The 14009-nt window shown below is 41.2% G+C and overlaps 1 protein-coding gene across 1 annotated transcript in view; it reads right to left on the bottom strand.

Annotated features, from left to right (window-relative positions):
• Positions 1-13335, bottom strand: part of ENPEP (glutamyl aminopeptidase) — a 47299-nt gene extending 33964 nt beyond the window's left edge. Inside the window, exons 1-3 of the mRNA XM_030563825.1 lie at positions 12719-13335; positions 4713-4854; positions 1822-1953 (exon numbers count right to left, since the gene is read on the bottom strand). Coding sequence (XP_030419685.1) covers positions 1822-1953; positions 4713-4854; positions 12719-13335 — 891 coding nt within the window. The remainder of the gene's footprint in view (positions 1-1821; positions 1954-4712; positions 4855-12718) is intronic.
• Positions 13336-14009: the final 674 nt, after the last annotated feature.

The raw sequence follows: 14009 nt of genomic DNA, 5'->3' as shown, positions 1-14009 counted from the left end.
ACTAGTATTAGCACTTTTTTTTACCAGCATAATTGCATCCACATTAAGGGGGAGCTGCTGCTTTAGCTACATCTAATCAGCAAAACTTTCTAGTGTAGCCAAACCTTTAGGCATTTTTATTGACTAATGTAAATAAAATGTGTAAGAACTATAGCCCAAACTAGATGGGGATTTTTCATGCAAACTCTGTTCTGGTATTAACATCCTCTCCCCCCATACACACACTTTAAAGCGCTATATAAGAGTGAGGTATGTATGTATTTCTAACTTGTAGATATTTATTTTTATTCACAAAAGCTACAGTCATACTATAACTTTGCTTTAATATTCCCTTTTGAAACAACAAAGGTCAATCCCTAACTCACAACCCAGAGTGTGGTAGCGGAATGTAGAACGGGAGTGCTTTTGTATATACAAAACAATTACTTCGTGTGCGGTTGCAGCACTCCACTTTTTTCCCTGAATAAATTTTGCAAAAGACCCATGCAAATTCTGATCATGCAGATGATTAAGATCTAGAGAGACTGTGTCTAGGCTAGATAAACATAGTCCTGACACTGAAAACAAGTGGAGCAGCCTATCTGAGAACTACAGTAGCACCTTGCTCTAAAGGTTTGGAGTCATAGTTTATGACTTAGATTTGCAACTAAACAAACAAATACAAATTTAAAAAAAAATAAAGGATACTGCATCACATCGCAAAATGTACTCTGGTCACGTATTTAGACAAATGCGCAAAGGTGTACAAGTACATAAAGTTTTAGAGTAAGGAGACCTCAGCACAGTGCAATGCTATTAGATCTTTGCTAAGAAGTGAGGTGAGATTCTTGGATTTTTGTGAAAATCCTATAATTTTAGGAAGGGATTGAGTTGCAGATTGGGACACTTGAGGCAAAGTACTGATTTAGCCAGAGAAGGTCACATAGTAGGTCAATGGCAGTGTTGGGAATATGATCCAGAAATCTGGATTTCCAGTCATTAGACAGCATTTTCTCTAGAACAGTAATAAAATAGCTCGAGCAAATGGTTAAAACATCCTTACTGCAAAAGTGTGTTGTCTGATTCTAAGAAGAGTAAGAAGGGAACTAGCAACAGCACCACACTGGAAGAATTTTTCTGTCTTTCACTGAAAAACTTGGACGAATAACTAGTTAACAGAGGTTGAACATTCCAGATTATGTTCAGGCTCAGTAAGAGGTTGAGTGAAAGGCTAAATCATGTCTGGGGTTTCACGTCAGATTCAACAACTCTGGTAAAACCTTGTTTACTCAACCCACAAGATTTTGAATAATAAAAATCTCATGAGTTAGAGCCATTCTTATACGATTTTTGGCTGAATCCAAACCAAAATGGGAAAACAGACTCCTTACTCTTTTGGATACAATCTGGAGCCAAAATTGTAGGACCCCGTTCAGATTTGTGGATTCAAATCCAAACATACTCAGTTCAGAAGACCTGAGGTTTCAGCCCTTCAGGGCAGGGACTGTCTCTCTTTAACATGTGTCTGCAACATTCCTACTCTGATTGGGGCAGATAGGCACTACTGTAATATAATTAATAACTGTACACTATACATTTTTATATAACAATGCATTGCTATGACTCAAGGTTTTCAGTGTTGATTAATAAGCAAGAGAAACATGAGGTCCACATAGATTCATAGCGTTTAAGGCCAGAAGGGACTATTTTGATCATCTAGTTTGACTTCCTGCAGAACACAGGCCATAAGAATGAGAAGATTAAGCAATACAATATGAAAAGCTGATTTATGTTTTTTAAAACTCGCATCTGGAATGTATTCAGAATGAAAATTGGACTTACAGGAATTCCACTGGCAGACTTTCTTTCTACCCAGTCAAACTGATGCACAGCAAAGCACACCAAATATGTGCTCATTGGGACAGATTTCTGAAAAGTTGTCCTGTTCCAGCCATCACCCACTTGAACTGTTTGCTGAAGAAGGAGAAAAATAATTCTTACCTTGTGAAACTGCAAACGTGCATAAAAGAATAAAACATTCAGCTATAGGAACATAGAGCTGGAATGATGAATTGTCTCTCTGGCTTTACACAGCTCATGGGATGGGAACATGCAAAGTGATTTTTTTCTTAAAGGTGGAATGCATATGATGAGGCTTTGTTTTTATGCACTAAGAATGAGTTTTTTATTTCTAGCTGTTTGCATTAAGAAATCAAACCGTGCATGTCTGTGCTTATATACTCTTGTTAAAATGAGCTTTTCAATATGCTTGAGTCCCATTTAATGTATTTTCTAGCTAGCCTTCTTGAAATGGCTCCATAAAACCAAAATGTTGAAGAAATTAAAGATGGGGGCAAATTATGCCCTCCTTTAAACCTGCACAACTTTCCTGAAGCTAGTGAGGAAGTACAGATGTAACTGAGGGCAGAATTTAGTCCGCTGAATCCAATCCAGTGTCAGTAGTAATTAGTGCTATAAACCTTGGTGGGTTTGCTTTGCAAGGGATTGTTCAGACACCCTTTCGTTCTTAGAGCTGGCCAGATTTTTGGTTTGTTAATCCATTGCAAGCCAGTCCTGACTTTTTTTAGCAAATGTACTTGGTATTCTTAAATATTTGCTGAATAGTTTGGACAAATTACTTCAACTGTTCATTATTTGTTACTGGTCATGTGGTGTGTATATATATCCCTGGTTGGATGACTCTCTATAAAAGTAAAAAAAGCCAATGGCAAATAATAGATACTACACCTATAGTAGAAATACAATAAACTTCCTTTACATGAATAACAGATGTTTTGATACCACAAGCAAGAGTGAAACAAATTAAAGGAAATTATTTATATAGTCACAAATCTGTTTTTTCCCATTATTCGAGCAGCTCTATTCTCATATCTCTTGTCCCCAATATCCCTTTGAGTGTTTAAGACTGTGGAGGGGCGAATACCCCCCTAATCTCAAAGAAACATTCAAATGAAATCAGCATCTCCCCTGTTCTTTCAAAAGTATATTTCACACAATTTCAATGCAAAATAATTGATCAATCAAATTCTTTTGTAGAACCTTGCTTCAGTACTTTATGCTTTGAACATCTTTCCAAAATATGTTAACTGTGCTTCTACTTTCAACTTACTCAAATTGCTCTTAGAAACTCCATCAGCATTTCCTACAAAATGAAGTAGTCGATGAAAAACAACACTAAGTTTCTAAGCTATGTCTACACTAAGGAAAAAAAGGTGTATTGTTAGCATATAAAAACACAAGAGAGACCATACTGGGTCAGACCATGGTCCATTTTGCCCAGTTGCCTGTGTCTGACAGTAGACCATCCCAGAGTTTCAGGGAGAATGTACAGAACAGGGCAGTTAGGGGTGGATCACTCCATATCTTCCACTCCTAGCTTCTGGTAGTCAGAAGTTTTGGGTCACTCCAAAGCATGCAGTTGTGTCCCTGTCCATTCTGGTTAATAGCCATTGTTGGACCTATCCTCCATGAACTTATCTAGTTCTTTTCTGAACCCAGTTATACTTTTGGCCATCAAAACATCCTATGGCAACAGAATTCCACAGGTTAGTTGTGTGTGTATGAAAAAATACTTCCTCTTTTGTATAAAATCTGCCAACTATTAATTTTATCAGGTGACACTTGGTTTTTGTATTGTGGGAAAGAGTAAATAACAGTCTCTATTCACTTTTTTCACATCATTCATGATTTTATAGACTGCTATCATATCCCCACTTAGTTGTCTCTTTTCTCAGATGAACATTCCTAATCGTTTTAGTCTCTCCTCACAAATAAGTAGCCCAAACCCTTGCTCATCTTTGTTGCCCTTCTCTGAACCTTTTCCAGTTCCACTATATCCTTTTTGAGATAGGGCTACCAGAACTGGACACAGTATTCAAAGTGTGGGTGCACCGTGGGTTTGCATAGTAGCATTATGATATTTTCTGCCTTAATTTCTATCCCTTAGTTCTTAACGTTCTGTTAGCCTTTTTGACTGCTGCTGCACACTGAGTAGAAGTTTTCTGAGAACTATCCATGGTGATTCCAAGATTTTTCTTGAGTGATAATAGCTAATTTAGAACCCATCATTAAATATGTGTATTACTTTGCACTTATCAACACTATATTTGGTCCTGCTTTGAGCGGGGGATTGAACTAGATGACCTCCTGAGGTCCCTTCCAACCCTGATATTCTATGATTCTATGAATTTCATCTGCTATTTTGTTGCCCAGTCACCATTTTGAGAGATCCCTCTGTAGCTCTTTGTCAGCTCTGTGTAAGCTCGAAAGCTTTCTGTCGCACCAACAGCAGTTGGTCCAATAAAAGATATTACTCTTCGCACTTTGTGTCTTGAATATCCTGGTACCAACACAGCTACAACACCACTGTGTATCATTTATATATATCCAGTAAGGGAGGCAAGTCTACAATAACTGTGCATGTGGAAACCCAGGGATAGGCAGCTAACGAGAAAAAGTGATTCTCTCCTGCATTGGGATTGGCATTGCTGTGTTGTGTTCTACTGTTGAGCCTTGGTGGCCAGCAATACACAACTAGGAATGATAACTAAACAACCAGTCCTATTTTATATAAATCTTATTTAACCTTAAGCTGTATAGCTTCTGAGAAAACAAATGATCTGTTAACACTCAAGGGTGTTTTGATTTGAATTACTCTTACATTTGTTTTACAGAATCATTCTACTTATGTAGTACATTTGTGAAATACATACCTCTACCGGCATGTTTGCGAGTGCTTTGAATGGTTCTTTATGGATGATTGATATGTTGTAAGTTGCTTTTTTGTTGGGCTCATCAAAGCAAGGAAACGACTTCCGTGCGTCTGTTGGCTCATGATCAGTAGCTGCTATGCTCCTTTAAAATAAACAAAAAGATTGTTGCATTGTCCTACGCCTTCATAATAGCCATTCTTTGTTATTTCCATGTGTTAACATAATTGTTTGTTAGTACCGCAAACTGTGGGAGAACCAGAAAAAGTTTTATTGTCAGTGGTCTTTTTATAAAGATACAACTTAAATATTTACAACCCCCCAAATGTACTTCGGCTTCTAGAAGTCACGACCAGTAGGTGTTTTAACAAAACACAGGTAAAACTGCTAATCACAAATGGAGGATGTGCTTAAATATTTTTTAAGCGCAGGAAAAGTAAAACACAAGCGGTTCCTCCCCTAGTAATGGGAAAATTCTGCTCATGCTACCAATTTGAGTAATCCTATTGACTTCATATTAGTAAACATTAGTAATGTCCTTAACTAAAAGGAAACTAAGGCCCTGATCTAGTGATGAACTCTGAATGAATGGACTGTTCTGCCCATAGGAAGCACCACTGATTGAGTCTTCCTGGAGCTTATTACAGGATCGGGACCTGAGCTTCTTTTGGAAAGACATCTTCAAAAGTTTCTGAGTGATGGTTTAAAACCCACCCCCACAAAATACTGAAGCTGCCTGCACGGTACTTTCTTGTTCTAGGCATTTATCACTTAGAAGTTACCCTGTACATCTGCCTGCCAGTGCTGCTAAACTTTACTGACTCCAGCAATGAATTGTGCATTGACATGAAATGTTTGAAATAGGGTGGAACACCTAATGACAAATCAGTGCAAGTGCGTTTGCGGATTTTAGCTTGGAAGTGAAGTGGGCTCACTTAGACAGAAATGACTCAGGGATTTGTTGCAAAATGGTATCATTTAGAAAATGTTGCCAAGGTTTTTATGAAACATCCTCCTACATGAAATCAAGTTTTCCCCTATCAGCATGCTGTTCAGGGATGGAACATGCTCTCTGTTCTGATTGATGGGGGAATGCATCTCCGATATCTCTTCAATTAATTTGGAATGCAGTGCATTTTCAGACAGCATTTCTACAGCTGCTCAAGCTACATTAGGGTAAGGTGTGGTGGATTTTTTGTTCTTTCCCAAAAAAGTAATTAAAAATACTCATAATAAATTATAGATCTTTACTACCATCACAAGTTCACTTGACAACCAATTTTTCAGTGTTTCTGTTGTCTTTGGCTTTCCCCTGTGATGGTTAAATACTAAACTGGTCATTAAGAACCTGGAGTAGCAGCAAGGTTCATGCAGAAATCTGAGGAGGTAATACATCTCGATTTTTTAATATTCATATTCATTTGGACACTCACTCAAATGCCTTGAATTCACGGTCTTGGAGGAAGAAGTGTAATGAACATCACCTTATTTAAACCTCTCAAAATAGCTTAGACTTAATGGAGGTTCTTCTGCTTTGTAAGTTGTCTCGATCTCCTCTTTTTAGGATTTGGAAGATATTTCACAAGCAAGTTAACTTCAATCTCCAGGACAATGTTTTACAGCTGTTGCTTTAAAAAACTGTATATATTTGGACAGGGCTGGCTCCAGGCCCCAGCACACCAAGCGCATGCTTGGGGCAGCATGCCGTGGGGGGTGCTCTGCCGGTTGCCGGGAGGGTGGCAGGCGGCTCCAGTGGATCTCCCGCAGGCATGCCTGCGGGAGATCCACCGGAGCTGTGGGACCAGCAAACCCTCCGCAGGGATGCCTGCGGGAGGTCCACCAGAGCCGCAGAACCGGCGAGCGGCAGAGTGCCCCCCCGCAGCTTGCCGCCGTGCTTGGTGCGGCGAAATGGCTAGAACCGGCCCTGTATTTGGACACTCTTCTATCCATGTTCCTCAAGAACCTTTTCACTGATTTATACGGTGATAAACCATATATCCTCATGCATTTGTGGTGGGCAGAAACACCAGTGATGCAAAGTCTCAATCAACCCCCATGAATCGTGGCATTCAGAGACCTCTAGACCAGGCCATGCTCCTGTGCAGACAAGTGGTAATTAAAGAAAAAATGAAATATTGTATAACTTAGTTTTAAGATAAAAACTCTCTCTTTTTTATAAGGTGGATTCTGCCCCTGCAATTTCTGTTGATCTCTAGGTTTTTAAAACATGAACCAGAAGTGACAAAGTTGTAAATATACCAGGAATATTAAGAGGAGATCTGTCTGTGACCACATGCAGCTGTTGTTCCCAAAATAAAACATTGCTACATTTAGAGAGTTGATAAATTACCATTTTTTGCCAAGCATATACAGATTTTCATTAGAGAGAGAGAGAATCTTTTGTCTTCCTCAGATAAGTAATGGATTTTCATACCTTTTTTTTGCAAACATAGATTCATCACTTTCTCAGGGAAATTTTGGCACTTTAATAAGGATACAAAGTCCTGGCAAAATGTGTTTTCTGCCTGCCACAACTGCCTTGGCTTCCTTGTAAATAAAGAAAATTCAAGCAGAGAATGGAAAACGATTTCACATCTGTGCAACCAACAAAACCGGGAATACCAACTTCCTTATCAGTTGGAGATGTGCTCAAACTAGCACCATTTGAGCCCCCCTCCACAGCCACACAGTGCTTCACTCCAGTGGTTTGAATAAAGGGGAACTCAGATCTGAACCAGATTTTAGTTATGCAAAGCCAAGACACAGCTGCCTTGCCCATCTGTATCCTCAGTAATACCAGAAGAAAAGAAACTGGAGTTATTTCACGTCTCTTGATGGCAGCTGAGGACAAAAAAAATCTGTCATGCTCTAGGCTGATGCTTATTTGGCACTTTTATAGGCCTCGTTATCCTCACATCTGAGCACTTCACATTCTGTTTGTTGTATTTATCCTCACTACGACCCTGTGAGGTAGGGAAGCACTATTATCCTCATTTCACAGATGAAGCGCAGAGAAACTGATTGTCCAGTGTCATAGTGGAACTCTGTGACAAAGAAGAGCATTAAACCCCAGTTTCCCAAGTCCCAGGCTAGTCCCCAAACCACTGACTCATCCTTCCTCTGGGACCTAACATTGTATTCTGGTGAATGTATAAAATCAGAGGTGGATCCAAGGGACAGTGAAGTCTGGACCCGTGCCCAGTGTATAAAGAAAAGGGGCTGCAGCAATGCTTAAGCAATCCTTTGCCCGGGCAGAAGCAGCTTTCCAACGGGCTTTTTCCACTCCACCTCCTTTTCCCTGCCATTCTTCCTCTTCTCCATCAGCAGCCAGGTTCCACAGCTTCTGAGGCTGTTTAAGAGGAAAGCTAATTGCCAACTGGCTCAGTAGCCTCCCAGGTCCCCCCCCCACTCAGAATATAGGCTGGGCTGGTAGCACTGCCTATTGTTAATGCCACCCAATTCTTCCCATGATAAGACTGTTTTCACATGTTTCTAACATTGCCAAACTTTTATCATTTGGGCTAAAATCTCCCACACCAGGCATCTACCTCAGGTTGAAGTTTACTGAAAAATTTCAGTCAAAATAGTTTAGTTGCTTGCTTCTGAGAGCAAGGAGAGGGGAAAATAAGTTGTCTGCCCATGTTAAAAAATTCTGGTGCTTTTTCCTTCATGAATCTCTAATGGCTGCATGCTCTGGAGGAGGCATTTGAAATTTTGGTAGGGGGTGGGTGACTTTTGTGTCAGGACTGTGCTACGCCCATGAAAATCTGCCCAAATTTGGTCAAGTTTATAAACCTTTGAAATATCACAGTTTGCATATGCTCCATGTCAACTGTGCCCAGGGGTGGCTTGCTAGAGTTTGGCCTCTAAATTCACCGAAGATTTCATTTGTATTGAGTATGCTGTAGCCTAAGGCTGAGTAGAACTTTCCCTGTAATTACAGCTCTGGGCTACTGAGGTCCACGTGGAGGCTGGATACCTGAACTTAGAGTAGGAAGCCTATTTTTCATGTGCTCTCAATGCCCACCTAAACCCTTGACCCCACCCACCCCTGGGCACAATTGACATGGAAGAGGAAGCAGCCTGATTTGAATGCAGAGGGGACAAGAGCTGGACCTGAGGGGAAATCTGGGAATTATATTGGGCCAAGGAATCTTTTGTGGGGAGACAGGGACTGTAGGTTGATGGTGAGGGGAGCAGAGAAAGAAACTGGGAGTTGGGTGGGTAGACAGGGACTGGCTGGGCAAGAAGAATGGTACTAGGAGCCAAGGAGGGAAATGTGTGTGGGGGAGGGAGGAAGACTGATATCAGATGAAGAGCCGGGGAGGATTGGGACTGGCAAGTAGTAAAGCTGGTGGGAGAAAGTCAGAGTAGGGAAGGCAGATCTGACTAGAAACCAGGATCGGGGGGGAAGATGACTGGGGCAAGGAGAAAGGGAGATATGAGTGGAGGGACACGGAGCTTGAACTAGGAGCCCAGGAAGGGAGACTGGGACTGAGAGCTAATGGAGAGGAGAAAAACAGATTAGATGAGGAACCAGAAGGGGGAAGTGGAGAATTGTTGGGTGAGGAGACTGGGAATGTGCATGCTGTGAGGAAGACTGGGAGTGGAGGTGGAGAGACTGGGACGAGCAGTGCAAAGAGAAACTAGGACTGGCTTGGCAAGACGACTGGGACTGAATAGGTGAGGAGAATGAGATTGGTACAAGGGGCCATGGAGAGGGGGAGAGACAGCATTGGGACAGGGACAAATTGAAGAGGACAGGACAGAAGAAATCTAGCTAGGGAGAGAGAAACAAAAGATGGTTTGCCCACTTGAGCACGCTCCCCTCCAGAGCCTGGAATGAAACTCAGGATCCGTGAGCCTCATCATTCCTCTGCCATGAGCAAATATCTGTGAAAGCCAGTGGTAAAATGTGTGTCTCATCCCCTTCTAGTGCTGGTCCACATAAAGGAGGACAGTCTACTACTTCTATCAGTTATTCAGTTAGCCTAAGTGGCAGACATCTGTGTGGTAGATCTAAAGCTTCCAACCCTGCTGATGAAACATGTGAGTGCCAATATGATTCCACATGTTGGAATTTCTGTTTACTTGCTTTTCAGTTTGCTTTTTTGAAAACTTAGGAGATTAAACACACAAAGCTACATTAAAGAAATGTTATTAAGGTTGCAAAGTCAAGTACTCAAAAGTTAGGAAATGCCAGAAGTAAGATTGCCTGTGCAACCTTAATTCAGATGTCTTGTTTATATGCATTATGATCATCATAAATTACATGCTCAGATACTATTTTTTCCAGAGGACCTTTGCCTCATTCAGAGCACAGAACAGATCTGTTTGGGGAATGAACTGGGGTTGTGTAATGAAGGAGTCTTGTCCGTAGGATCCCTGCCTGATTTATTGCCGATGTTGGAAGGCACGTAATGATTCAGGCAGGGAGATTGTAAGAAGAGAATGGATGGTCTCGTGGTTAGGGCATGCTGTCCTAGAGAACTGGAATGTATCCCTTCCTCTTCCACAGAGTTCCTGGTCATGCTGGGAAAATCAGTTAAAGCAAACTTTTCACAGGTGGTCAATAATGGTGCTTTACTTGAAACTCTGGTATCTAATTTGCAGAAGTGCTGAGAACTCCCAGCTGCAGCTGAGGTCACTGGGAGCTGTGCTTAAATATATAAAATACTATGTAATGCTACACACACTGCAAAAAAATCAGATACTGGTATCACCTCAAAACAGTGGGTACTTTTGACCTTAATTTCTATGTGCCTCAGTTCCTCATCTGTAAAATGAGAATAGCAACATCCCTTCATTTACAGGGGTGTTGTGAAGGTAAACTCATTAATGTTTGTGAAGCACATGGATACAATAATAAGTGCCACAGAAATACCCAGGAGGAAATTTAATAATTCCATCTCCAGAGCAGGGTTTGAATAGTGTCCAGTAAATTACACCTGGAATGATGAAAAGACAACAAAATAATGAATAACTGCTCATTAATTGAGCACTATCCCCACCATCTACCGAATGAGACAATGGTCCTGTGGGAAACTAGTATCCAATGCTGTAATTAAAGACTGTATCATAGTGTATACAAACAAGGGCCAGAATTAAGGTTACGCAGGCATTTTTAGTTTAGGCATTTCCTAACATGTTAGTGTTTGACTTTGCAACCTTAATAATGTCCTTTTAACAGAGTCTCTAATATCCATACACACACACATCCCCTTCCCACCGTTTGCTACACACACTTGCTATGAAGACAGGATGCCTCCTGCTTCCACCTTTGAGCTGCTGTTCCACCTTTCCCTCTTACTTCTGAAACTGAGGCCTGGTGGCTGAGAGAGGGGTGGGATGAAAGATGAGTTTGTGGGTAAGACCTGGAACTGGGTTTTAGGAAATTGGAGTTCTGTCCCTGAGTCGCTGACAGATTTCTTTGCGTTACCTTGGGCAAGTCATCTCTCTCTCTCTCTCCTTCAATAAACTAGAAATAATAACTTCCTACTTTACAGGGGTGTTGTGAGACCAAATGTGTTAATGATTATGAGGCTGTTAGATGCTAGGGCCATAAGTACTTTATCTAGATTGATAACAGAGGAGCTGTATAGGGATGGTAGTGAGAGAATACAGCTGACAAGCCAGCTAGGGGCTCAGATGCTCCCTATATGGCTTCCTCTTAGATCAAATTGCTGCTGCATCCCATTTGTATACATATGGGGAGGGGAGCCAGTTGCCCTTTGCTCTTTTCTCTGCCCTTGCATCCTCCCTTGCCAGTGCCTGCCTCTGCTTTTGCTCATGGTATTGCCAGTCAGCACAGAGTGAAGCTGACATAACTCTTGCCTGTTGCACCACCGGGTTGTACATACAAGTCTGTTGCATCTTAGGCGCATTTAACATGCAGGATTTCAGCTTTACGCAGTCGGCAAAAACAAGAAAAAAACAAAAAAAGAGAAAAATAATAATTTAAATATTGTTTCTATAGTGCGGGTGATTCCGCTCGCCATTACACTCAATGTAATTTTGTCACTTTATGCGCTAACTGCGGAACGTAACCCCAGCTTAAGATGAGACAGACCTGTAGCAACAATGAAAACTGACTAGAGTTGTTAATTTCACTCTGTTGCTGTTCAGGAAAGCTAGAGGTATTCCAATGGCCTGTCTGCTGATTCCAGGTTACTGTCTAAATATCAGGACTGGAAATGTCACTTTTAAATCATAAATGTAACAAAAAGTGATGGTTTTAGTGCCCCTCTCCTAACACATACCAGGGAAAGTTTGCCACTTTAGCACTGGCTAACAGATTTTTCAAACCCTGCCTTTGAGGTAGTGGAGATCTGAGGCAGGGAAAGGGTTAATTGAACCATCAAAAGCACATACATTTGGGTTCTTTAACTGGGGCTAAACCTTTGCAACATTTTAATAATCATTGATCTGATTACAAGGGATGAGCTGGAGCAGAAATATGTCAAATCATAGATATCCTCCAAATTTCAAACCTTCCCGTGTGTACTTTAAACCAGCTGGGGAAGGAAAAGTGGAGCTCTAATTCTGACATTCCTTTTGCTTACAGCATCAAAGCAGTTATGTCAAGAAAGCTGCCACAATGCTAGTTAGCTGGCATTTCACTGAACAGTTCTTACTTTGGGGAGTGATAGAAAACAACATACAGAGCTGCATGTTATGTACCAAACTACACACAAAGCAACAAATAGGACTCAGTCTCCATGTACAACTCCCAGATGTGAGTTTGCAAAGATCAGGGATAGACTATGGCCAATAGAGTTCCAAAATATTTTTCAGAATAAAAACTCAAACCCACAATTCCTTATAAGCTGCCACCCGGAGACTGCTTTGGCATTCTTAATACTGTACCTTTCTGAGGGAACCAGGAAAATTAAAAGAGAGCCCAGAAATGTATGTAATTTGGTGACAGAGAGAAGGCGAGAGAGGGAGAGAGCAGGTCTGAGCAAATAGAAGTAGATGTGCAAGTCGAAGTTTAAAAAAAATGGGTTTACTTGGTCACTCCATTCTCAGTGTAGGTGGTTTTATAAAATCCAACGAGGGAGCCATTCAGCCAGCCTTGGAACTTCAGGGTTAGTAGATAGTTGTCATTTGCAGTAGTGGCAGAGAGCACCTCTTTTGCCTCCATCACCACATATTCGTGTTGTTCATATTCAAAACACTCAATCAGTGCAATCTGCTCCCCTGAGGATTTCTGGAGCATGGGCATCTCTGTGATCTTGGTCTCTCGGAGGTGAAGCCACAAGTACTTGGTAGGTTTACTCAAGTTGATGGAGATGTTGACTGTCCCTGTGTATATATCTGCATCCATCACAGGCTTCATTTCCAAATCATAGTGTTCTGGGTTAATGTAAGTGGGTAGCCTGAAATCTGTCCATTCTCCACTTGCATCATTTTTGGGAGGGCAGTGGCTTGCCTCCACTGTCCCAGGAGTAGTGGTTGCTAGCTGTTCTGTGCCTCCGGAAGGTTGGCAAGGCTCAGGTCTGCTTAATCCCACGCCTAGTCCCACAGCTAAACCTACCGCAGCCACTACAGCACAGATGATGGCCACATGCTTTTTCTTCATGCAATACCTCTTGGACTTCTTATCCTCAAAATCCATTCTCTGCATCTTTGCTCCTCTGTCTTCTTTCAAAGCTAAACATTAACCTTAAAAAGACTTATTAAGCACCTCGCACTGCTTGTTTTTTTAGTAAACCCAGCAGATTGTTTGTATTTTAATGGTGTAGTTATAGCCTTTTTGTCTCTCCCACCTCTCCTTCCACTATGCACTCAAATAATTAAAGGTAGCACTCATCTGAACCGGAGGAAAAGTGGCTGATCTAGAGGAGTGCAGCTGTGAAGAAAGACAGAGGAAACTGGCACAGAAGAACACTGTTACTACTCTACTCTCCTTATAAGCAGTTCAACCCCACCCCCTACTCCTCCTGCTCTGCTGTGAGTTAAATATAAAACAGCACTATGTTAATCAGCAGTTAGGAGATTATATGCCAAAGCTCTGTCAGCAGCTTTCAGAAAGTTCACAGATAGTGGTGTAACTGCTAGGAAGCCTCAACTTTTGCCACTACCTCTAAGTTTTAATACTGTTGTTGTTTTGACAATCAATGATTTCCTTGAACTTCCACCACAGTTTTTGTGCAATAAAATTTCCAAGGTTTTAAAGAAAAATCTTTGTCATTTGTCAGTTTTTTCCCCTCAGTTATAGAGTCATTGTTTTACTGTGTGATTATAGGTGGAAGAATTGGCAATAAAATTATATAGCTTCACTTTTGTTTCAAGCCTTAA

The sequence above is a fragment of the Gopherus evgoodei genome, chromosome 5, assembly GCF_007399415.2.
Source record: "Gopherus evgoodei ecotype Sinaloan lineage chromosome 5, rGopEvg1_v1.p, whole genome shotgun sequence".
Classification (NCBI taxonomy): Eukaryota; Metazoa; Chordata; order Testudines; family Testudinidae; genus Gopherus; species Gopherus evgoodei.
Note: the sequence above shows the minus strand (reverse complement) of the source record. Positions and strands in the feature narration are given on the sequence as shown.